Source organism: Pogonomyrmex barbatus, unplaced genomic scaffold (assembly GCF_055798465.1).
Source record: "Pogonomyrmex barbatus isolate J1 unplaced genomic scaffold, ASM5579846v1 scaffold17, whole genome shotgun sequence".
NCBI lineage: Eukaryota > Metazoa > Arthropoda > Insecta > Hymenoptera > Formicidae > Pogonomyrmex > Pogonomyrmex barbatus.
This window is the reverse complement of record NW_028297113.1, coordinates 6,311,124-6,333,525: the sequence shown is the minus strand read 5'-3', so window position 1 is coordinate 6,333,525 and position 22,402 is coordinate 6,311,124. Positions and strand designations below refer to the sequence as shown.

The window sequence follows — 22,402 nt, the reverse complement described above, 5'->3', positions numbered from 1 at the left end:
TTTAGGAATTTCCTAGTGAATTATCTATGATAATACATTGGCAATGTGTGATTCTCACATGTTGGTACTGTTTGAACGTTTGTCAGTTTTGATTTTGAAAGTAAACAGCGATTTAAAAACTGCTGATTGGCTTTAGAAAAACGTGTTTATGTATATTGAACGATAATTGAATCCTAATATTGATTACGTAAGTACTGTTTATATTAAACAATTATTTCATTATGTTACTATGTTTTAACTAAATGAGAGATAAACACGAGATAAAAATAATTGTTAAGAATAAATATAATTAATAATTATTAAGAGAATAATATGAGTTTTTTGGAAAACGGAAATCAGCTTTCTCCACACGTACGTCATATTTTCGCACAATCATTTTACCTAAATATTTAATCGCAATTATATCAGTTTGTTGAATATGCATTAATTCCTATTAATAAGTTCTATTAATAAAAACTCTTTTTACCAATATAAATAATATGTAAAGAGGGATTTTATATTTTTGTTGCTTGATTTACTTGCAGGAAAGAGTAGCTTTTAACAACTAATTTCGTTTTGATCATCTGTTCAATTATGGGCAATTATGCGAGCAAGTTGTTATTTTATACCAATGAAAACCGAAAAGAAAGCACTGACCCTTCAGCAATTGCGCAGCAAGCAACTGTAGAAGATGTTAGTATGAATACACCAATATTATTTGAAAGAAAAGTGTTAGTTGATCCACGTTCAGTCTCTGCAGGGATTAAAAGAACTCCTATTGAAGTAAGATTCTATTAATAATTTAATAACATAAAAATGTCTTTTAACAAATTATTTACATTCAGTTTGTATACTTCATAGAAGAATTTAAATAATATATTTTAATATTTGAATAGGTCAAAGATACCCTAGTTGGAGTGACTAAACAAGCGCCTAGTGCAATCCCAAAATATTTGCAGAAGAAACAATATCTCGAAACTAATATGGATATGGTAATGCCACCACTAACACCAAAGAAACGTTTTATACTAAAATCAGTAGGTAGTGATCAGCAATCTGAATCGGTATGTTACTATAATTCTTTTATATATTTTTCTTACATATGTAGAAAAAAGATTAAGATAATTAATTTCTTGATCTGTGTATTAATAATACTATTTAATATACAAAGTCAATGTTTTATGCATATTTTATATGCATGGATAAAATATTAGTCTTGCGAGTATATTCTGCAGAAGCACCTTTCAGAAGAAAGTATGTTGCAATGTACATTTTGCAGGATGACGCACAGGATTATTCAACACCAAATGCTAATATTATAAAAAATTTGAAAACAGTTTCGTCGATAGATGAGGAACGTTTTATTGTTTTGGGATTGGATCCTAGATCTCCAGCAGCAGATTTTGATAGAACACCTATTTTAATGCCAAGGTCCCTTGCATTAATCAAGGCACGGTCGCAAGAAAGTTTGAGTCGTAGAGGCAGTTATGAAACAGATATTTACAATCCGAAAGACTCTTGTCAGGGAATAGAAGTATCACTTAGCATTCCAAAAATGGAATTGTCATCTGATACTATCTCAAAAAATCTAAAAACATTAGACATTACGGAGAAGCAAGAAGAAATAGCTAGCACATTCCAGAATGATTCTGATTTAAGCATTTCTAAAAGTGAAACGGAAATCACAGTTATTAAAAATCCGAAATATGCAAATGAGAAAAAAAAATCGTTGATCTCGGACGAACAGACAGTTGCAACCGGTAGCGAGGAAAGTAAAGATGAGACAGAAAAGCAAGATAATAACAAAATTGAATCTAACATGAAGACAAAATATGATGATAAGATCGAGTTGTATGACCCATCATCGGGGGAGGAGGAGGAAAGTGTATCAGGTAAGGAGGATAAGAAAGAATTACCACAAGAAAAAATTTCGAGAGAAGATATAATTATAACGTTTGATGAATGTACTACGATTAGTACTCCTTTAACAAAGCAAATAAAGATAAAAACGGACAATCGGAGAAAGGAATATACAGAAGAAAAAAGAAAGAAGAATGCCAAAACAGATGTCAAACTTATGCTAAATGAAAAAATAGTTGTTACTCCTGAAAACAAACGGGGGATTGAAATGCGTGAGGTAATAGTATAATGTTATATATACGTATATAAAATCAATGTTTACAGATATTAATAATTTTCTTTTTAGAATCGCACACCTCTTGGCAATCGATCTAATAATAGTCAAATACAAAAGAAGCCGCAAGAATGTTTGAGAAACAAGCCTGCATCTACTAGAACACAGCAAGAGAATACTCCGCCGTATCAGATGTATGTGAAAACTAGAAATGGGAATCAATGGGACCCGAATTCCACAATTTTTATTTAAATATATTCAAATTAGCCAATTTATTTTAAGATAAGGATAGGATAGAAAGGGCAATAATGGCATTCATCTTAGCTTATTAATTGCAAATAAAATGTCATTTAATTTTCGTATTAAAATAAAATTATCTTATATGAAATTATCTAAAAAAATGATTTTTCATAAAATATCCTACATTTGTTTAAGTATTCAGTTTCTTTTGCATTACTGTACGAATTTCAGTTTTTGCTGCTTGAATCGATAATTGAAGATCTTCGCTAAGTTTTACTAAAGATGTTACACTGAAAAATACAGGTGAAAGAAATTAGATATGTTAAAAAAGATATACAAAATTTATAATGTATAAGATATATAGAATATACATCCCAAAAAATATTGTTTTTTTACCGTTTGCATTGTGATTTATGGTTTGTACTTATCATTAACTATTTGTTTTAAAACATGCAGCTAAAGTAAAATCCATTTGTGCTATATTTAAAAAACGTAAAAATTTTAGAATATCCTGTATATGTCGGGAATAAATATTACCTTGGATTTTTTATAACTATCTTCTTTTTGTCATTATCAGGTTTTTTCAACAACTTGATTGTGATTTCATTTTCTTTCTTTACATTACAAAATACATTCGTTTTGTCAGTGGCATTTGATCTCGCGATATTTCTGGTATCTATCAATCGTGGCTGGACAATTTTAACTTTCACATCGTTCTTAACATTGTGTCCTTTATAATTTTTCCATTTTCGCTTATTCGACATTAAATTTTTATTTGCTTGCTGAATTCCCATCTGTATCACTGGTTCAGTCGAGTGATACGGTGCTGGAAATGATTTTGAACTAGTGCTGCTATTACAATCACTCTTCCAATGTGTCGGCAAGCTAGGTTCTGATACAGGTCGTGGATCTATGTTTTGAGGTATTCCATCACAAATAGATGACAATGTTTCTCCAGGATAACAATGCTCAAGTCGTTCTTCGGTAAGAGGTAGAGCAGGAGTTTTCTTTTTTCTATGATATTGTTCTCTACAATTATATTTCATATATCATATAAAGATTGAACATTTCATATATGAAAGATTATACATTTAATATATTTTTACATAAATAATAATTAATACATTAATAATAATATTTAAGCATACCGTGGAATAAATTTATCTATTTCTGGATTTGTTAAATCCTGCTGGTTTCTTTTTATTTGCTTTGCTACATCTTTACGACGTTGCAAAAGTTTTGCTTTTGTTTCTGCTAGAGTTTCTAATTCAGGAACATAAAAAACATGCAAAATCCCGCCAAAAAAGTTCTTATTATCAATCGAGCGTTTTGCTATTCTGTGTAAAAAAAATTATTTGAATAATTTGGTTTCTTCGTGCAAATTCTTTTGTTTTATAAGTGTTATGTTTTTCTTGAAACAAATATATACATACATACCTTGCGCTTTGAATATGCATATAATGCACATGATATGTTTCTGTAAATTCTTCAGATGGATATTCAGTCACCAATTGAATTGCCTTTACATCGCCATAAGGATAAACAAGTTTTCCCACTTCTTCCACTAATTTTAACTGTGGTACTCCACATATTAGCAAATGCTGTGATTCATCATTAATTGTGTAAACCTGTTACACAGAGCTAATACGTCAAGGAAATATCAAGTGTGCACACAATTGCATTCTTGAAATTAATTTAAAATAAAACTTAACTAATATTTACTATTTATTATATTCAGTAATATACTTTGTAATACAATTTCAAGTATAATTGAAATACTTACAGTTTAAAGGATATAAGATATAAGATAAATTAATATTTTACAAAATTGTTGGCATAGTTCAAAAGATTAACAGAAATGTTGAAAATAATATTGTATATTTTTTATATAATTAGGATAGATACTAATAATAACATTGTAAAATAATAACATTGTAAAAAATCTTACTTGGCTACAAAATTTTATTTGGCTATCTAGATATTGCCTTTTTACCTAATCTAATGTTATAAATACATTAATTCTAATTAAAGATAATGAAAGTAAACAAATTTGATTTTATTTTATATAGAGTAGGATACAAGTCTCCAACACTACCTTGACTGCTGTCAATTTTTTTCCTTGCCTGTAAGGTGGTCGAGTTTGACATAATCTTTGTTGCACATGATGTGACATGTGCGTCACTATACATTTTTCCTCTGTCATAATATAACAGTGATAATATTCTTTTGGTCTTCTTTAATCTCTTCTTGACATCGAAAATGACAAAAAATAAAAAGTATGATATAATAATTATTAAGATGTAGAGATATAGTACAATAAAAATAAATAAACAAATAATAAAAATATATTTTTGAATATTTTTAAAATCAACAATTTAAAAACAATAATTTGACAACTTTATAATTGTATTAATAAACATCCATTAAATTAAATGATTCTCTATTTCCTTTATGGAATAAAATCAATATTCTAAAATTTTCTTATAACATTAATAATTTAAAAGGACAGTTATTCAAGCAACAAACTGTGAAATAATATAAAATTAAACATTGCATTGCAAAAACTGACTCACTGTTGTTTTTTTACAACTAGCCGTGAGCTCACTAGTTGACCCCCCCCAGGTTAGGTTATAGTTTCATTTTTCCACACAATGCAATGAACTAAGTCTTCCCCTTTCTATTTTGGTATAAATAGAAATGATTTCATAAAAAAATGTTAACGAGAAAGAATTATTGATCTACGTACTCTAGCGACAACATCGTATATTAAATTGCTACAGTGCGTAAGTTTGTTCCTTGTGTAGCTATATATGAAAAATATAGGTATGTTCTTTGCAATTAAACTTTACTGTTACGAGATGTACGGCACATTTCTAATAATTTACTAGATTGCATGCGAATTAACATGAAAATTGTTGAACTTGTTGATTGGTTAAAAGATAGAAAATTTTTGGACCGGATGAGTATTAAAAATACACCCAACATGTTTTGATTACATTGCTCTTAATATTCGAAGGTTAGAAATGAAGCGTCATGCGAAGTGTTGTAACAACATTAATAGATTACATGTTACAAGCATAAGATTTTGTTTTGCGTATTTGAACACTCGACCCAAAAGAACCCAAAAGAAATTTCGATTAAAATTAAATCCGTGTAAAAAATAAGTCGGCGTTTTATGGAAACGAATATATTGTCAGATATACAGAAACCAGGTAAACGTTGCACTGCTTTTATATTCTAACGAATGCCATTTATTACTGAACGAGAAAATAACATGATTTCATTTACGGTTAACAGCAGAATTGCAAAAGTGCACCGTTCATAATATGCTGAAAATTTTCAAATGTCTCCAATGCGACTCGACCTTCGATCGTGCTTCACAATTGGATTATCATCGTCGGAGCATACATCTAGGAGAAAGATCTCAAGTATGCCAGATATGTGGGAAAGGCTTCTTTCGCAAGGGAGATCTGCGCACCCACTTGAATACTCATTTAGGAACAAATTTTTATATTTGCGAGACCTGTGGAAAGAAATTCAGTCATATATCGAATCTTATAAGGCACTGTAGAATGCATACAGGTGAGATCTTATTCAGCAGATCTATTCTGTAGCTCTTAATATTGTTCAGTCTTATGTTATTATTTATAATTTAAAGCACTTGTAATCTAATTTATATTAATGCAGGGATTAAGCCATATTTGTGCTCAATTTGTGATAAGAAATTTACACAAATGTCTTCGCTAGCAAGGCATAAACAGATGATACACGGGATACCAAAGGAAATTGTGCAACAGTATTGTAATCCTAGTCTTATCAGCAATAAATCACAAAACAACAACAATCATGCATTGAAAGAAAACAAGGTATAATGAATCATCTTACTTTTATTATTTTATTAATGTTCTTATCAGTTTTACATTATTAGTATCAAAGTTCATAACATTATTATTATTATTATTATTATTATTATTATTATTATTATTATTATTATTATTATTATTATTATTATTATTATTATTATATATTTTTCAGATATTAGGTAATAACATTGAAGATGGATATGATGAAACATCTTATCTGCAGCCAAAATGTATTAACCAGAATACTGCTAGAGATTCAAATGTACAAAAAAACGAAATAATTTCTGATCAATGCGATATTGATGTGGACAATAAAACAAGTTTATTCGAAACTATTATTTGTGTCACGTCTAAGCAGGTAAATACCTGATATTTTAGGTTTAGTTGTTATAACATGAATATAAATATCTAACATAAAATATATGAAGTTTGAAGAAAATAATTTAGCAGAGAATGAGAATACAAATCGAATGCCACAAGATTCTCTCGCTGAGATTGAGGAAAAACTTGGATCTACTGACTTATCGATGAATAACATCGTTATTTCCAATTTTTCTCAAGATATAGTTAATCACGAACAATCACAAGCCAAGGATACTATAACTTATTTATATCAATTTGATAAAAACAATTTCACCTTTTTATCTCGTGATAGAAAATCTAGTAATGAAACAGAAACTCAGGACCATGAAGGTTTTTTGAGAACGAATAACTCGGATATGTGTATATCTCGAGACATTTGCAAAGAATCTTCCATGAATGACGAGAGAAATTCATTAAATATGGAAACGAATTTACAAATTTGTAATTCCAGTGAAGTTTTAACAGATCCAAAATTTTTGCATAGACAAATGAGTAGAGAGATTATTAGCGAAATGAAAAAATGCAACAAATCATTAGATGATGACAATCAGTTGTGCATGGAACTCTCTAATTCAGCAATGTTAAAATTTGACGAGTCTCAGTATTGTAATAACATTAGTTTAACCAATGTGAATCTCGATCATACAACGAAATCTCATCATTCTGAAAATATCATTACCAATGACACAATATGTACTCCTGTCGCTACGCAGAATCAGGAAGGCTTATTGCACAATGAGAATTTAGAAAATTTTAATAGTGCTAGTAATACAGTATCAAATAACGAAGAACCAATGTTGCGTCTAGTACAAACGGAAACCGGTGAGCAATTTTATGAATTTATAATAAGCAATTTGGTAGAAAAAATGCAGAACGCTTCGTGTACAAAGGATTTGGAAAATACGATGGAAGAACCATCAAATGCCTTTAGAGATTGCCAAAAAATGGATTCAAATTCAAAGAAAAGCGAGAAGAGCGATCAGATAGAGGATCAACAAACTTTGGATGGTCTTGTTGACATAAATAACGAATTTAATTATACACAATTCGATTTTCATAGAGAGGAAAAAAATTGTACCATCCTATGTCATGATGAACCTGAATATTTCAAACAAGATTCGAAAGATCACGAATGCGCAAATAATATGCAGGAAAAAGATATGGAAGTTTACAATTCCGGGAATTTGGAATTACTGGAAAACGAATCACACGTAGACTTTGACAAGTACGTTGAGACTAATCTTGAAGCGTTTGAAAAATTGAATTATGAAAATTGCAATGAAAAATTTTTGGAGTTCGTGGAAGTTGCCGATATCGGCATAGAATCCTCAGGATACAAAGAACTCTCGATGGTACGATTGATTCAGAATGATGGTGAACAGTTGTTGGAACTCTTGCAGGATTCTCAAATCGAGCAGGAGACTAATCAAGATTTCATACAAGCCAATAATCTCAAAGATGATTGTTCAAACATTTTACAAGATAGTAATAAAATGGCAGATTGCCCTAAAAATAAATCAGACTTCTTTACGTATGTCGAGAATAATATATCAGTAGAAGAAAATATAAATAGCAGCCGAGGCATAGAGAATATCGAAGGATGTACAGTTAGCAGTAATTTGTCTACAGATATAACTCTTACTGAAATTGTAAGTAATAAGAACTGTGTTAAAACATCAGAAGAGTCTAAGAAATCAAAAACCATCTCAAAAAGGTTTCAATGCTCGGTATGCAAGAAAGCATTCTCAACAGCTTATAATTATAAACAGCATATTGGCATACATTTTACAGATCAACAAAAATTTCATTGTAAAGATTGTGGAATGTCTTTCGCTTGGAAATCTACTCTGAACAAGCATATCACAAATAATCATAGCTCAGACGGCCCACAAAAATTCGTTTGTGAGATTTGTCCGAAAGTTTATAGCACCTTATCACAAGTAAATGTAAGTATATAAATTATATATTTTCTTTATATACATATAAATATACATATCAAATACATATATAAACACACACACATATATATATATATATATATATATATATAAAATGTTTCATATTAAATAATCATCTTAAAACATTTATATTCATCTCTAGCAATGTAAATTAATTTTAATTACAATTTAATTTGTCTTTTTTAATTCTTAAAATTGAAAAAAATAAAAAGGAAATTAAACCAAGATTAAAATTAACCAATATTTATGAAAAAAAGTTTCAAATAAAAATTATTGGCCTACAAGAAAGATAGCACGGTTTTATTTCAAAGGCATTTTTAAAATTTTGAATAACTTTTGTAATGATAAAACTTTCGTTCTTAGTACATCATTTTTAATATTTAAGATTGATATTTAAGAAAAATTTTCTATATTTATTATGTTATAAACACAATACGCATGTTTTAAAGGAACACGTAAAGAGGGACCATTTGAAGCAGCGTAATCACATTTGCCTGCACTGTGGCAAGTCCTTTTTCAAGAGATTCGATCTGAAGACTCATAGTAGAACGCACACGAACGAACGTCCATACGTGTGTCGTGTTTGCGGCAAAAGGTTTCATCATCAGAGTCACATCATCCGTCACGAACGCACGCATTCGGGCGAACGGCCATATGTTTGTGACATTTGTCAAAAGACTTTTATGCAACCCAGCTCGCTAAAGGCACACAAACAGAAACACCAGCAGATTCGGATGGATTTCTTGGATTACCAGATCGACGAGGATGATCCTATCGCACTGGCAACATTATAAATACAAGAACATATGTCTGTGAGATGAATATATTGTGGTTTCATTTAATATTGAAAAAAAGACAGTGAATGTGTAACATTAGTAATAATCTTACGATTTCTATTTTATTAGCATTGTTGTGACCACATTGTTATCTTTTTAACTAAAACTGTTTTAAAGAATATGGAACAAAGTTTATATTCATTTATTTGCATCAAACTATAGAATTTATGTATCAAACAGTTAAATCAGGTGTTTAAAATTTTTGAAGATTTTACAAAGTGCCTATTATAAATTTTGTCGATAGAAAGGCCCTCAATTTGATGCAAAATCTAGCATATATGATGTTACTGGCAGAAACTGATTTGATTTGGATGCTGTTGATGCCAATATACTGAAAATTAGTAAAAAGCAAATTATATATCTTTTTGTATGTAACTGGTATTTTTTTTACTGTAAATAAAAAAAACTATAGACTTTAATGAATTCAAAAACATATAGTTCCGTTTGAAGGAACAAATTTTGAAATCTTCACACCCCCCCCCCCCACCTAGGAAAAAATCTTCTATTCCATTACGTCTTTAAATATCTTTCTAAATAGGTTCCGTGTTTTCAAATTAAAAAAAAAAATCTTGAATTACTTTATATAAGTATATTCGATGGAAATTCGCAAGCTAATAGGTTTGTTCGTGTCACTTGCGCTTCACTTGCGTTCCTTCTTCCTCCAATTCTCCCGCGCATAATCTATTTCGCTTTAGGTGCAAAGAATCCTAGGGGGTGCGAGGAACGCGAACCGCGAATAAAACCAGCGCGAGGAGAGCGTCTTCGCGGGGTTAGCAGCCCTGTCACGAGACCGGCAGGGAGGGGGAAAGGCATGCCGCCTATGAAAACGGCATAAAACGAAATAAAACCGACGGTGGATTCGGGAGGAGGAGGAGGTTCTCCAGCCGTGCGGTATTTTGGGTGGAATATCGAGACCGGATCTCCTTCAAATTGGCAGATCGATCGAACGTGAACGCCAATGGCACTATGATCGATACCGTTCGCACTTCCCGCGGCAGTCCGTGGACGTGAAACTCCCACGATCTCCACGGGTGCTGGGTGTCCCGCTGACGGCGAAGTGACGCGACGGGCCGATACTTTCGCGGTGGTAAACGAGCGTTCTAGCGATTCCTGGAGGAAGGTAAGATCAACGGGCGCCGATCTGTCCGGGTGAGCGGTAGGGGGAGGACACTCGCCGTGGACGCGCCGCGGGACGAGCGGACGAGAAGCGTCATGTTTTCTAATATTACGGCGTGACTCACGCGCGGCTCGCACGAGCGTGAGGGCCGTGTCTGACGTCCCGTGTCTCACGAGCGAGCGAGGGTGAAACGAGACGTGGTACACCGAGGAATCTCGTCCTCCACCGTCGAATCGCCGTCTCGGGTAGAACCGCCCCCGAGATCGCGCAGGATCCCCGCGAGCGATCGCGTGATACTTGAATTTAATTGGCGATCCTAACCTCGTCGCATAATCGCGATAACTCGCTCGATCGCACGCTGTCTTTTTTTCTCTCTCTCTCTCTCTCTCTCTCTCTTTCTCCTCGCTCTCCCCTTCGTCCCCGAACACAGAGAGAGATGTCAGTTTAACATCGACAAGAGGGAAAAAAAAAAAAAAAAAAAGTCCAGTTACGTTGTTCTCGCTGCCCTCGAACTTCGCCTCGGCATTTTGCCCGATCCTCTTGACAACGAGCACGCGGCCGTGCGTGTTTGTAGCAAAAACGTGAATCATTTCGTATCGGGGTGCCCTTTCGCGTCACCCTCTCTTCCACCTCCTCCTCCTTCCGCCCCGCGCTTCTTGCATATTAATAAATCTTGCGTCTTGCATTTCCGCCGTTTCACGCTTCTCGCCGCCGTGATACTCGGTTCTCAAAGTGCCAACGATTTCCCGATTGCGCGCAACTGACAGTAACGTGGACGTCGACTTTGTGGAGATACATAATAAATCATTGTTATTTGTGAATATATTCTTGCATATTCAGCTGTACGCTTGTGATACAATGTTTGTATTATTTTTATTACGTTTGTTATTTTCCGTTACTTTTACGAGGAATCCTGTTTGTTTCCCATCTATTTATCGCTTGTATTTTCGATCGTCCGCGAACCAGTATCGTCCTTTATCGTTTTCGAATGTATTGCGTTCTACAAAGCTCGGTCTAAGCTTCATTTGTTTCCGCAGCAACTGTCGATCCAAAGTCAAGCTGTGAAGTCAACAATCTTGTCATATGGAAACTAACATAAACAGATTTGATATAAATTTTCTCTAGATTGTAAACGCTTGAAGATATATGTTTATTTCTTTGTAAGATTCATGCTATCATACTACAAAGATAGATTTATATATAATAAAGTTACCTTTTTATAACTTTATTGTATTAAGATATTTGTGTTATATATGGAGGATATTGAAGATTTATTGTTGTGCTATCAAGAGATTTTTTTCGAAAGCAATTCTCTCGAGCACTTGAATAAAATTGCAAACTTTTATTCCAGTGGACAGAGGGATGCCACGCAGCAAGCGAAGAGGGCCTTCCAGCACAAATCACAATCACACTCCCATTGATATGTCAGTATCTGGCGCACATGAGGAGAGTTTACCTAGGCATCCTTCGAAACGGTTAAGACATACCTCTAGGTTTGAATCATCTTTTATAACAAAACAATATATAGATATTTGTCATATTCATTTGTAATAATCTGTCATAATCATGTGTACTGATAGTATTTTACCATTATATTATGAAAGGAGTAAGCTTATTGACATCAAAAGCAATAATAAAATGGCTTTAAGTTAATGTAATGATTTTCATTTCTTAATATGTGTTATTGATTGTGAAAGAAGATAATTTTGAAATGTTTGTTGCAATGTACAAATAATATTTTTACAGTGCCAGGCGATATACAAAATCTGATGATGTGTCCAATGTGTCGACATTTTCTCAAAAGCGTTGTATTGCTTGGTTCAGAGAGTACACATCACCAGATGACCCAGATACTCTCGGACCTGAAGGAATGGAAAAGTTCTGTGAAGATATTGGTGTAGAACCTGAAAATGTAGTGATGCTTGTTCTTGCATACAGGATGAACGCTCGCCAAATGGGCTTCTTCACATTGAGTGAATGGCTGAAGGGCTTCACGGAACTTCAGTGCGATTCGATTAGTAAAATACAACAAAAGCTCGAACAACTAAGAAATCAATTAAATGATTCGTATACGTTTAAGGGAATCTACAGATATGCTTATGACTTTGCCAGAGTATGTGCGACGTTATTCGTATTATCGAACATACATGTGCGAGTGTTATAACTATTGGATACCTTTCATCGGTTATTTCTCTGATTATTATTCTTAAATTTTGCAGGACAAAGATCAACGTAGTATGGACATGGAAACGGCAAGAGTGATGTTACAGCTGCTTTTGGGAAAACATTGGCCATTGTTTACACAGTTTGCTCAGTTCCTAGATCAATCAAAGTACAAAGTGATCAATAAAGATCAATGGTGCAACATATTAGAATTTTCACGTACAATCAATCATGACTTATCTAATTATGATTTAGACGGAGCGTGTAAGTACATTAGAGGAATGTTTATGTTGTCTCTAATTAGAAACATAACATATTATCTTATGCGCGTAATGCCATTAATATATGCTTCTCTTAGGGCCAGTAATGCTTGACGAATTTGTCGAGTGGTTAAAAATTCAACGAGGAGAAGGACCTTCGTCGATAGAAGCCAGAGGCAGCTGAAACATCTCATAAAAATAGTCCAACTAAAAACAATTCGTTTCTTTTTATCATAATATTCTGTAATTAACGAAATTTCTGTTTATAAATCTCATATCTCTCTCGCGATATTTCAATTACCATCGTTCATACTATTTCCTTTTTTTTATTGCGTTTAAGTGGTAGTGATTGTATTGTAAGTAGCTTATCTTAATTATGATTTACAGTATCCTCTATTCAGATTTTTTGACTGAAAAAAATTTTTCATTTGATCCTGATCACCATTTAATAATTAATCCAGGGTTTGTCACAGAAACTCTTGTGATTAGAAATAAAACTATTTTGATATATAAGATTTACTTGTGCAATTTATAAAACTGATTTGAGATATCAAAGTTGTGAATAAGTGAATTGAACTAATGCAACTTTTTCAAATTGAGTAATATTTAAGATAATTGTCATTGACTTCCAGTGATTTACAGACTGCACATCTTGTGTCATTTCAGATCGAACGTTATTATTACGTACTTCTTTGATACGTTGTGTTAGATATGTTATCTAAATAAATTGATAAAGCCATACACGACTTTCACATTCCACATCATTGAATATCGAAAATACGTCTGTAAATTTGGAATTTACAATAATTTATAATTTTTTTTAACAAATACTATTAGTGTTTTTAATTTTCTGTGTATATTTCTTACTTCGTATATCGTAAACTTTATTGTAATACCAACGTTTTTTACAAAATTTAGGTATGTATAATATTGTCAATGAAAAACATTTAAGAAGTACGCGAATATCACTAAGTAGACTCATCGGTGAAACACTATGCACAGGTGCTACTACATTTAATACTCTGAAAGCAGTACCATAAAGTGTCAATATCATGCGCTATATTTAGTAAAAATTAAGTAATTCCTGTAAATGCTGAAATTATGAATGTATATTAGAATAACGAACTCTCTTATTAAAACACAATATTTATTAAGTACAAATATTTCCTGATATCTTTCAAATTTACTGATGTCGCAAACGATTATGTTTTATTAATAAGAATGCAATTTTATTAACTGAAGAAAATTTATTTTTCATAATTATTTGAAAGAGCTTCTTCAGTAATAGTAATGTCTTCGATATCATTATTTTTCATTCAATAGTTTTGACAATTTATCCGTTATAATTAATCGTTATTTTATTTATAATTACTGCGATTTCATTTCACATTTCGTTTTAAATGTTACAAATTTAAATTAAATATTTTATAACATTGCCAAGAATTTCGGCAAAGATTTAAAAAAAAATTCATGTATATGATATATATAATTGATGATATATATAATATATAATTAATGATATATATAATATATGATATATATAAGACAACTATATGTAAAATATACTAATTTGATAAAGCGCTAACCATTTTCATTTAATAAATTTACAAAAGTGATTTTTAAATTTACATGTCACTGAAATCAACCCATAAATCGATTTAATAAAAGATAAAGCAAACTCGACAGTATTGTTGAATTGTGAATTTATTTAGTCATCAAGGTTGCAAGTAACCGCATACTTTTTTCATATATCTATTTCTATTGTGCAATTGGTGCTATTTCAAAAATGTGATTTTTGCATTTACACTTATAGCTTTTAAACGCAATGAATGTAGAATTTCTGTAAGAAAGATGTTTATTAAATATTTGTAGATTTACATGTTACAAGTACGTTAATGAAATGTGAATTACAATTCCAGGCTGTTGCAATATTACTGTCATTGCTGGAGAATGTAATGTATTGGATGATAATGAGGAGTGAATAAAATACCTTTTTCAATACTTGATCTATTCTCGATCCGTTTTTTATTAAAATATTGGAATATCATTATGGAAACAAACAGAAGTTAACATGGCTGCATAAGAGTTTGTTATAATAAATATATAATAAAATTATATATTTATATAATAAATATATAATAAAATTTTCATTTTTTTTCCAATTTTATTATATCGTTATTATATCGTTTTTTGATACGTTACAATTATATACGAATGCAGATTATATTTCTATAATATAAACATCCGTAAAAAATTATTAAATTTAAATAACTTAATATAATTATGGACAATACGATTGTATAAGTATACAGGATTACTGTATACTTAAAAAAATGTCTGATGCATTATGCAGCACAGCCTTGATTGAAATACTATGTAATAATTATGAGAAGAATTGGCACTGTCCTAAAGTAAGAATAGAAATACTACCAATAGTTAGCAAAAGACATAAATATCTACCTTTAATGGGTATCCTAAATAGTCTGGCGCACATTTTTAAGGAAGATGTATACAAGAGTATACTATCAAGATCTTCGCCTGATGTAGTTTGATACACAAACGGCCGTATGCGTATTTCATGTCCTACAGCTCGGATCATGGAACAAGCATTCGTTAAACGAGCAGCCTGAAAAAAAAATGATCTGAATAACCTTTTGTTTAAAAAATATTTTTAAAACATTTTTTAACATTTTCATCATGACATCTTTAAGATGACTTTGATTTATTTTTATCAAGTCTATTAATTTTAATTTTTTAGTTTTTTTTTTTAATTTTTTAAATTTATATTGTGATTAAATCTATATTATAGAAATGGACATTGGAACATTATAGTGTTCTCTGGAGACATAGCGCAGTAGTGATGTACCTGTACGAATGGAACGATCGAAATTAAAATCCATAATATAACATTCATTACATTAATATAAGTAACTGGATTGTTGTTCTCATCGTTAATATAATATTGAAACAACCATACGATACCGGCGCCTGCCCAAGACAAATTAACTATTGTGTAAATACAAACAGCTGGGCCCAATTCATCATTGAAGTATTTCAACAGTTTCTTAAACTCATCGATGTCCTGTGAATCACAAATAAAAGAAAATTTCTTAAATTAATATTTAATAAATTTATTTAAATGAATAATCAGAATAATACTTGATTCGTCTATAGCCAAACTATAAAGTTTAAGATTCAAACCCAATACAAATGCAGATGTATATGCGATAAAATTATTATATTTGTTTCACTTTTAACAATTTCTAAATTGTCTTCTTGTGCATGTAGAAGATTTCTCAGTTGATATTTTCACGAGGAATCAAATTGAAAAAAGTTAAAAGGTGCGCAAAGGATATCGTTTTATCTTATGTACATCCGTGCCCCCGTTTTATCTCGAATTAAATTTTGATACTCTACACGTTGATCTCTTTTGTTAAATACAAAGTAAAAAGTTATCACAATATATGAATTTTCAGACCCTCATCCAATCGATGGGTAGCAGAATATGCTGGAGCAACTTTCCGCGTAGAAAGTAAAGATGTGACATCAATAATTGTCCCTGCAGGCAGTAGCTTGTTATAATAGTTCCCTGAACCATGTCATGCCATAAGGTACAGATGATTAGGAGTACTTTCAACGTTATCTTCACCTGATACGGGCTGCACGGAATGAAACCCAGCAAATTACTTTTCATTCATTTGTCTTCCGTAATATTTTCTATTCTGCATAATTTCTATTGTTCATAATCGTTAATAATGCATTTTCTACCTATTTTCCATCCATTGAAATATAATGTTTCCTTCTGCCATTTGAATGTTCACTGTAACCAGTGCCATAATCATCCACACTATGCTCAACGCTATGAACAACCACAGTATGTGTACGAGGCGCTTTTGATTGCCACGATTTATCGGGTTCGAAGAGAGCAAAAATGCTCTTTCCATCAAATTCTGCAGTTGTTCGTTTTCCTTCACGCGAAATAAATATATTGTATACAAATATGCTACCAAGTGCAGTACGCTTGGAATTAAATAGCTAAATATCACATTTCCATAGCAAGACGGTTCTCCCTGCGCCCGTTCTTCACTGACGTCCAGCGCCTTTTGCTCTACTACTGGTGTTTTATAACAGAATCCACGGTCTCTTCTGAAAATGATGAATATCGCCTATTTTATTGCAGCATTCATAAATCAAATGCTAAAATAATATACAGAGCAAGAGATTGAAATCTTGCAATATGCAGAAATATTTGAAGCTACAATTATATAATCCTAGAAAATAGATTATAATCATAGAAAATAAAACATTTGTCGAGCAAGTAATTTTTATTTGTGTGTAGACGTGTAGAGACAATAAATTACCTGAAACATGCCATATACTGCAAAATATATCCAATACACATAAATATAGTCACTTGAACAGTATGAAAATTTGCTAAAATAGAACATCGTAAAAAATGATCGGAATCATCACCACTGACTGGTCTCAATCCCATTACTCCCAACAATCTCAAATATGGCCTCAATATTTTATGTTTACAATAATGAAGTACAGCCGACGTACTAATAAAATTCTCATAATCTTCAGTGATTTCACCCACCTGCTGTGCAATAGACAAATCAACTTGAAATTGCATTCAATGTTGTATACCATAAAATTTAAATTTTAATTAAGCAAAATATTTATATTCATGAATATTATTACTGTGATCAGAACATATCAACTTACATCAGTACTTTGAAAAGTTGTTGTTAAACTTGTTAATATAGATGGCACAATGATTTCCGTATGTTCTTCATGATTTTGTTGAGATGGATCTTTATCATTTTTGGATTTGTTATTGCAATCCATCTGCGAATGATTTTGTTTTGATTTCGTTCTATTATGATATAAATTATATATACAAAACGATTTATATATTATTTTATTAATATAAATACCTTAAAAATGGTTAAAATATTCAGGTTTACTTTAAAATATATAAATACATCGTAGCACAATCGCTTTATGATAATAATAATAATAATTTTATAAAATATGAATTCTAATCAGAGGAATTAGTTTTCAATATACCATTTTTAGATAAATAATTTTGAAGTTGTCCAAATATGTCTTGAAGATAACAAATACAAAAATAAATATGAATCACTCCATATTTATTAAAAGATCTTGCCGTAGCTTGATAGTTAAGTTTTAAGATTAACGAATTACATTTGGAAAAGACTATACTTCAATCTCACGTGCAAAGTGATAATGAGATAATGAAATTGTAGAATTTATAATTGAGTTTGTTGAAAACTCGAATTTACCAGTTGAAAACAATAGTCAGCAACTCACCGACGCCATTTGAAATTCCTTGATCAAGGAGCATACTGCTTTCGAACTTGGAAAGAAAATATTTGTATCAATAGTTTGACATGTGGCTCACTCTAACATATGAATATAAATTATATCAGTTCTCCGAAGATGACATTTCACCTTTGCTCAGAGATATCTGTGTGCATTGCAACTAAGCAAATTATTACGTTTGCATAAGAACAAGCAAAGCAACAAGTAAAGGTAAATAAAAATTTTATATTTACAGTATTTTATACAAAAATATGAATAAATTAAGATTTATATACATTCATATCCATAAGTTAATGTTTATATACATTAACATTCTTAACGTTATCATCAATTAACGTTTTTTTAAAATACTTCTTGCAGATCGTAATGTTTTGTATTGTGTTCTCCGGTGCTTCATTCCATTGCGTTCCTTCTGCGAAAAAAAGAAAAAGATAATAAAATAAAAAAATATCTATTATTTTGATATATATATATATATATATATATATATATATATATATATATATATATATATATAAGTTAAATGTACCTTTCCAACTACGAAAGTCATTTCTCTACTGCCACGCGAGCCGAATATTTTAACGTTATGCGCTTCTTCACTTTCCAATCTCTCACCAAGCGTTGCCCTATAAAACATTATATTATTTTAAATTATTATTCACAAACGAGTAACACTCAAGAAATCTAAATGGGACAAAGTATTTACTTGTTCCGTTTCTTTTTTTCCAGTCCGCCTTCCTCGAACTTCACTTTAGTTTTAATTTCATTCATTTCTGAATCATTCTCTGCAGCCAAATTATTATCCTCAGTTTGACTCTCCTGTTCCTGTTCTCTTTCATTTTTCTTTATTAACCGATAATTTTTTCGCACTTCTTTCACCCACGATTTTTCATCATCTGAGCTATCCTCGTCAGAATTGTCGTGAAGCAAGCTTTCGTCCGAGCTATTACCTTTGAAAGAAAAATATTTTCAAGTATAATTTCTTCATGCATGTTTTTTTCAGAAAGAAAGATTATTTCAAATTTTGATTTTTTTTACCTTTATCTTCATCAGATTTCTCTCGAATTTCTTCTTCTTCTTCTTGAACCAATTGCTGTTTCAATTTCTTAGCGTTACTTTTAGCAAGTTGAGAAATAACAGGATTTAACAAAGCATATTCCTCAGAATTTTTATCAACTTGAAAATCTGGGTTGCTGAAGAGAGCTTTAAATCGCTCATCTTTCAGCAGATTAGAAGACGTTTGTTTCTTCTTATTATTAACATTTGCGTTCTCCATTAATTTCAACGCCAATTCCTGATTTACGCTTGGCAATTTCTGTACCTGTTTTGATTTAAAAAAAAATACATTGCATAAATTAGTAAAAAATGTTAATTTCTAAAATATTTCTTTATGTTATTAGGTAGTTACAGAAAGATAAAATTAAGTTACCTGTACTCTACTGACAGCCTCCTCTTTAATCTTCTCATGAATTCTTCTTTTTTTGTATTCTTCGAATTCGAATGGTTTCATTACATCTCTTGCCTTTCTATATAACCGAATGTCCATAAAATACCCATGCATATAAGCTCTGAGTAGATTAGAGCCCTTCAGATGCGAAAGACCTAATTCATCTAATTCTTTCTCAGTTACAAACTTGTAATCATCGTATATAATGTCATAATTCAGTTCTTCTAATTCCTCTGTAAGATTATCAAGGAAGCTGCACCAATAAGGAGCAGGACCGAGACTGGGAATGTAATACACTTGCATTTTTGTAGTTTCATTAGCCATCAGAAGCATACCGGTATTCGGTATAACAGATAAATCATTGAAATCATGCTGAGCTTCTATGGAAGTATAAAGTTTACCCTGAAAAAAAGAATTATATGATGAAATTCTAATTATGATATAAAACATATATTTTGAAAAAAGTTTAACTTTGGAAAGAAATAAATTTTACTTACGCTATCCTTTTCCCATATTTTCACAATAGAACTATCCATGGAATAAACAAGTCCCATTTCTTCGTGGAAATCTATGCACTTAATTGGCAATCCGTACATGTGATCTTTAATTAAAAACGGTTTATTAGATCTTATATCATACATTAATACGAGTCCCGTTGATGTACCAACTCCTAAATTCAATCCTCCTTGAAATTTTAAAGCAGTAATCGCGGGAACCACTTGCAAGCTGAAAAATCAAACTTTAATCTAAGAACCACATCCAACAAAACAAGGTAAATTTTGTATCTTACTTGTTTTGAGTAATACAATGCAAGGCACAATCAAGTAAGCCCACTCTGTTTCTTACTCTTGGATCCCAAGCTTCAATCCTTCCTTCCTGAGTACCAACTGTGAGTAAGTGATGCAATGGATTTATTTCACATTTATTTATCGACGTTGCTTCTGTTTCGAATGGTTGCAAAAATTGACCACGTTCAAGATTTATTCTGTATATCTTATTGCTGCAAAAACATATATACATCGTAATAACACTTTCATTAGGAATACATTACATGTATCTGTCATGTACATATGTCTTTATAATATAAACTCTTGTTTAAATAACAATTCCAAGACAAAAATACATAATAAAACAATGTTTTTAGAACTGACCTATCACCTACAATTAAAGCATCACATGATGGATAGTGATATTTCAGATCCCTCCCGAAATTTGGTACTCTCAGTTTATAATACTTTCCATGAGCAGCATGAAATTCAACGTTGCGATCACATTGCAGAAATATTATCTAAACAAATATGATAAATTTAATAACATTATCTTAATTTTTATTAAGTTTAAATATAATGTTCTTTTCTAATATAATGAACAGCTAAAAACTGTGAAACAATGAATCAAGTTCCTTTGTTGCATAACATTTGTAATACTTACTTTACTATAGTCATCTGAGATTATTTCAAATGTAACTACTTCAGAATCAAAGCACCTTTCAAATTTTAATGCCAAGTTATTGACATCAAAACACTTAACTCGCGGTTTGTAAATCCCTGTTGCTAGAATATATTGTTTGTCTTTAGAAACCTGGATAGATGTGCTCACACCAGGCATGTCAAAGTCCTGTATCAGTTCGATACGTCGTCGTATATCTAATCAGAAATAACACCATTAGATACACTAAGAAAAATTATATATTTCATTTTATTTTATAAAAATTTAAAACATTGACCAATATAAAAAAAACTATTAAATTGGTTTCAATCAAATTAGAATTAATAATTTAACTAAAAAAGATTTCAGATATTTTTGCAAATACCTACAAAGCAGATCTAGATTTTTATCATTATTTTTAATATAATGATATAATTCTTACCGACATTTTTCTTCGATAAACTTCTTCGTTTTCGTTCAGACAACCACTGCAAAAAATAAAAATAGATATTAGAACGTAATACTTAACCTAAAACAACCTATGTATAATCAATTAATTTAGTCATTTTACCTCAGGAAGAGATTTTCCAGCGCTAAGATTATAAATTTTTACATTATTTGGTGCGGAAACCTGCATTTTGGCAATAATTTCATGTGATAAATTAAAAAATTCTTAATTATCCGCAGATGTAAAAGGCCAATCAAATTTAATGGAACTCAAAATGTTTGCGAACGTGAACACGTGCAATAAAGTCAATTGCCAACAGAGAAAAAGATTCCAAAAACTGCAGGGTTGTTAAATAAGTCAATTTTGCGCATGCGTGTATGAATATCATAGACATAAAAATGATATAGAATTGTTATAATATAATTACAATACAAGTGTGAACATTTCGTAAAATGATTATGCAGATTTAATCACGCAGATCATGTTTTTATTAGGAATTTAACATGACAAAAACATATCTATTATATAAATTTATAAAAATAAAAAATAACATCTGGGAAAGCAGATTTCTCATTGGATATTATTTATTTTGTCCATTGCACTTAGTATTCAAAAACCATAAGAATATATGTGAAACGATATATCATAATAATGTATTGGAAACAATTAATTCGATGACTAATTATATTTATATGACAGATATATATTTGTTTTAATATTAAAATTATAGTTGGCATTATTTTTCATATTTTATTAATTTTGTAAAAAAATGTTTTAAGTTTACATTCTACAATAGTTTCTTTTTCAAAAATTTAAA

At 30.9% G+C, this 22,402-nt stretch overlaps 6 protein-coding genes across 17 annotated transcripts; 3 read left to right on the top strand and 3 right to left on the bottom strand.

Annotated features, from left to right (window-relative positions):
- The first annotated feature begins 51 nt into the window (after window positions 1-51).
- On the top strand, window positions 52-2,755 carry LOC105432075 (uncharacterized). Of its 2 annotated transcripts, none has more exons than XM_011646688.2 (5): window positions 52-187; window positions 525-762; window positions 876-1,043; window positions 1,259-2,116; window positions 2,186-2,755. In XM_011646688.2, the coding sequence occupies exons 2-5, from the start codon at window positions 574-576 to the stop codon at window positions 2,363-2,365; spliced, it is 1,395 nt and encodes a 464-aa protein (XP_011644990.2). In that variant the 5' UTR covers window positions 52-187; window positions 525-573; the 3' UTR covers window positions 2,366-2,755. The 2 variants fall into 2 exon arrangements, with proteins under 2 accessions (XP_011644990.2, XP_088930586.1); XM_089074460.1 differs by lacking the exon at window positions 52-187 and adding an exon at window positions 196-351.
- Window positions 2,439-5,237, bottom strand: LOC105432073 (uncharacterized). Of its 3 annotated transcripts, none has more exons than XM_089074464.1 (6): window positions 5,100-5,237; window positions 4,449-4,599; window positions 3,791-3,981; window positions 3,502-3,690; window positions 2,891-3,382; window positions 2,439-2,643 (listed from the first exon to the last, which is right to left on the bottom strand). In XM_089074464.1, the coding sequence occupies exons 2-6, from the start codon at window positions 4,554-4,556 to the stop codon at window positions 2,544-2,546; spliced, it is 1,080 nt and encodes a 359-aa protein (XP_088930590.1). In that variant the 5' UTR covers window positions 4,557-4,599; window positions 5,100-5,237; the 3' UTR covers window positions 2,439-2,543. The 3 variants fall into 3 exon arrangements, with proteins under 3 accessions (XP_088930590.1, XP_011644986.3, XP_088930589.1); XM_011646684.3 differs by lacking the exon at window positions 5,100-5,237 and adding an exon at window positions 4,927-5,068; XM_089074463.1 differs by lacking the exon at window positions 5,100-5,237 and adding an exon at window positions 4,927-5,068 and having other exon boundaries at window positions 4,449-4,596.
- Window positions 5,238-5,423: 186 nt separating this feature from the next.
- LOC105432072 (uncharacterized) lies at window positions 5,424-9,494 on the top strand. 2 transcript variants are annotated; one of them, XM_089074455.1, is made up of 6 exons: window positions 5,424-5,565; window positions 5,651-5,935; window positions 6,041-6,219; window positions 6,389-6,574; window positions 6,645-8,525; window positions 8,987-9,494. In XM_089074455.1, the coding sequence occupies exons 1-6, from the start codon at window positions 5,529-5,531 to the stop codon at window positions 9,329-9,331; spliced, it is 2,913 nt and encodes a 970-aa protein (XP_088930581.1). In that variant the 5' UTR covers window positions 5,424-5,528; the 3' UTR covers window positions 9,332-9,494. The 2 variants fall into 2 exon arrangements, with proteins under 2 accessions (XP_088930581.1, XP_088930582.1); XM_089074456.1 differs by having other exon boundaries at window positions 5,426-5,565; window positions 5,654-5,935.
- Window positions 9,495-10,188: 694 nt separating this feature from the next.
- On the top strand, window positions 10,189-14,074 carry SCCRO4 (DCN1-like protein SCCRO4). Of its 2 annotated transcripts, none has more exons than XM_011646690.2 (5): window positions 10,189-11,350; window positions 11,842-11,983; window positions 12,237-12,603; window positions 12,710-12,917; window positions 13,012-14,074. In XM_011646690.2, exons 2-5 carry the CDS (start codon window positions 11,853-11,855, stop codon window positions 13,095-13,097), a joined length of 792 nt encoding a protein of 263 aa, XP_011644992.1. In that variant the 5' UTR covers window positions 10,189-11,350; window positions 11,842-11,852; the 3' UTR covers window positions 13,098-14,074. The 2 variants fall into 2 exon arrangements, with proteins under 2 accessions (XP_011644992.1, XP_011644991.1); XM_011646689.3 differs by having other exon boundaries at window positions 10,191-10,493.
- A 397-nt stretch (window positions 14,075-14,471) lies between these two features.
- Window positions 14,472-18,390, bottom strand: LOC105432077 (Gustatory receptor-like Holozoa). Of its 7 annotated transcripts, none has more exons than XM_011646692.3 (7): window positions 18,251-18,390; window positions 17,642-17,764; window positions 17,275-17,516; window positions 16,682-17,059; window positions 16,392-16,572; window positions 15,780-15,995; window positions 14,472-15,539 (listed from the first exon to the last, which is right to left on the bottom strand). In XM_011646692.3, exons 1-7 carry the CDS (start codon window positions 18,257-18,259, stop codon window positions 15,297-15,299), a joined length of 1,392 nt encoding a protein of 463 aa, XP_011644994.2. In that variant the 5' UTR covers window positions 18,260-18,390; the 3' UTR covers window positions 14,472-15,296. The 7 variants fall into 7 exon arrangements, with proteins under 7 accessions (XP_011644994.2, XP_011644995.2, XP_011644998.2 ...); XM_011646693.3 differs by having other exon boundaries at window positions 17,275-17,513; XM_011646696.3 differs by having other exon boundaries at window positions 18,223-18,362.
- A 77-nt stretch (window positions 18,391-18,467) lies between these two features.
- l(2)34Fd (nucleolar protein 10 lethal (2) 34Fd) lies at window positions 18,468-21,909 on the bottom strand. Its single transcript, XM_089074457.1, has 11 exons — window positions 21,709-21,909; window positions 21,580-21,625; window positions 21,141-21,355; window positions 20,861-20,997; window positions 20,500-20,709; window positions 20,207-20,435; window positions 19,692-20,111; window positions 19,301-19,583; window positions 18,969-19,212; window positions 18,792-18,888; window positions 18,468-18,674 (listed from the first exon to the last, which is right to left on the bottom strand). The coding sequence occupies exons 1-11, from the start codon at window positions 21,772-21,774 to the stop codon at window positions 18,594-18,596; spliced, it is 2,028 nt and encodes a 675-aa protein (XP_088930583.1). The 5' UTR covers window positions 21,775-21,909; the 3' UTR covers window positions 18,468-18,593.
- Between the last annotated feature and the right edge of the window lie 493 nt (window positions 21,910-22,402).

Coding starts and splice junctions, on each gene's coding strand:
- LOC105432073 (XM_089074464.1), bottom strand. CDS start 4,556: ATGACAGAGGAAAAATGTATAGTGACGCACATGTCACATCATGTGCAA. Junction 3,383..3,501: donor ATAGATAAATTTATTCCACG/GTATGCTTAAAT, acceptor ATATAATTGTAG/AGAACAATATCATAGAAAAA. Junction 2,644..2,890: donor ATAGTTATAAAAAATCCAAG/GTAATATTTATT, acceptor TGTATTTTTCAG/TGTAACATCTTTAGTAAAAC.
- LOC105432075 (XM_011646688.2), top strand. CDS start 574: ATGGGCAATTATGCGAGCAAGTTGTTATTTTATACCAATGAAAACCGA. Junction 763..875: donor TTAAAAGAACTCCTATTGAA/GTAAGATTCTAT, acceptor ATATTTGAATAG/GTCAAAGATACCCTAGTTGG. Junction 2,117..2,185: donor GGGGGATTGAAATGCGTGAG/GTAATAGTATAA, acceptor TTTTCTTTTTAG/AATCGCACACCTCTTGGCAA.
- SCCRO4 (XM_011646690.2), top strand. CDS start 11,853: ATGCCACGCAGCAAGCGAAGAGGGCCTTCCAGCACAAATCACAATCAC. Junction 12,604..12,709: donor ATGCTTATGACTTTGCCAGA/GTATGTGCGACG, acceptor TAAATTTTGCAG/GACAAAGATCAACGTAGTAT. Junction 12,918..13,011: donor TTATGATTTAGACGGAGCGT/GTAAGTACATTA, acceptor TGCTTCTCTTAG/GGCCAGTAATGCTTGACGAA.
- LOC105432072 (XM_089074455.1), top strand. CDS start 5,529: ATGGAAACGAATATATTGTCAGATATACAGAAACCAG. Junction 5,936..6,040: donor GCACTGTAGAATGCATACAG/GTGAGATCTTAT, acceptor ATATTAATGCAG/GGATTAAGCCATATTTGTGC. Junction 8,526..8,986: donor GCACCTTATCACAAGTAAAT/GTAAGTATATAA, acceptor CATGTTTTAAAG/GAACACGTAAAGAGGGACCA.
- LOC105432077 (XM_011646692.3), bottom strand. Junction 17,060..17,274: donor CAGTATATGGCATGTTTCAG/GTAATTTATTGT, acceptor CATCATTTTCAG/AAGAGACCGTGGATTCTGTT. Junction 15,996..16,391: donor TACCCATCGATTGGATGAGG/GTCTGAAAATTC, acceptor TGTGATTCACAG/GACATCGATGAGTTTAAGAA.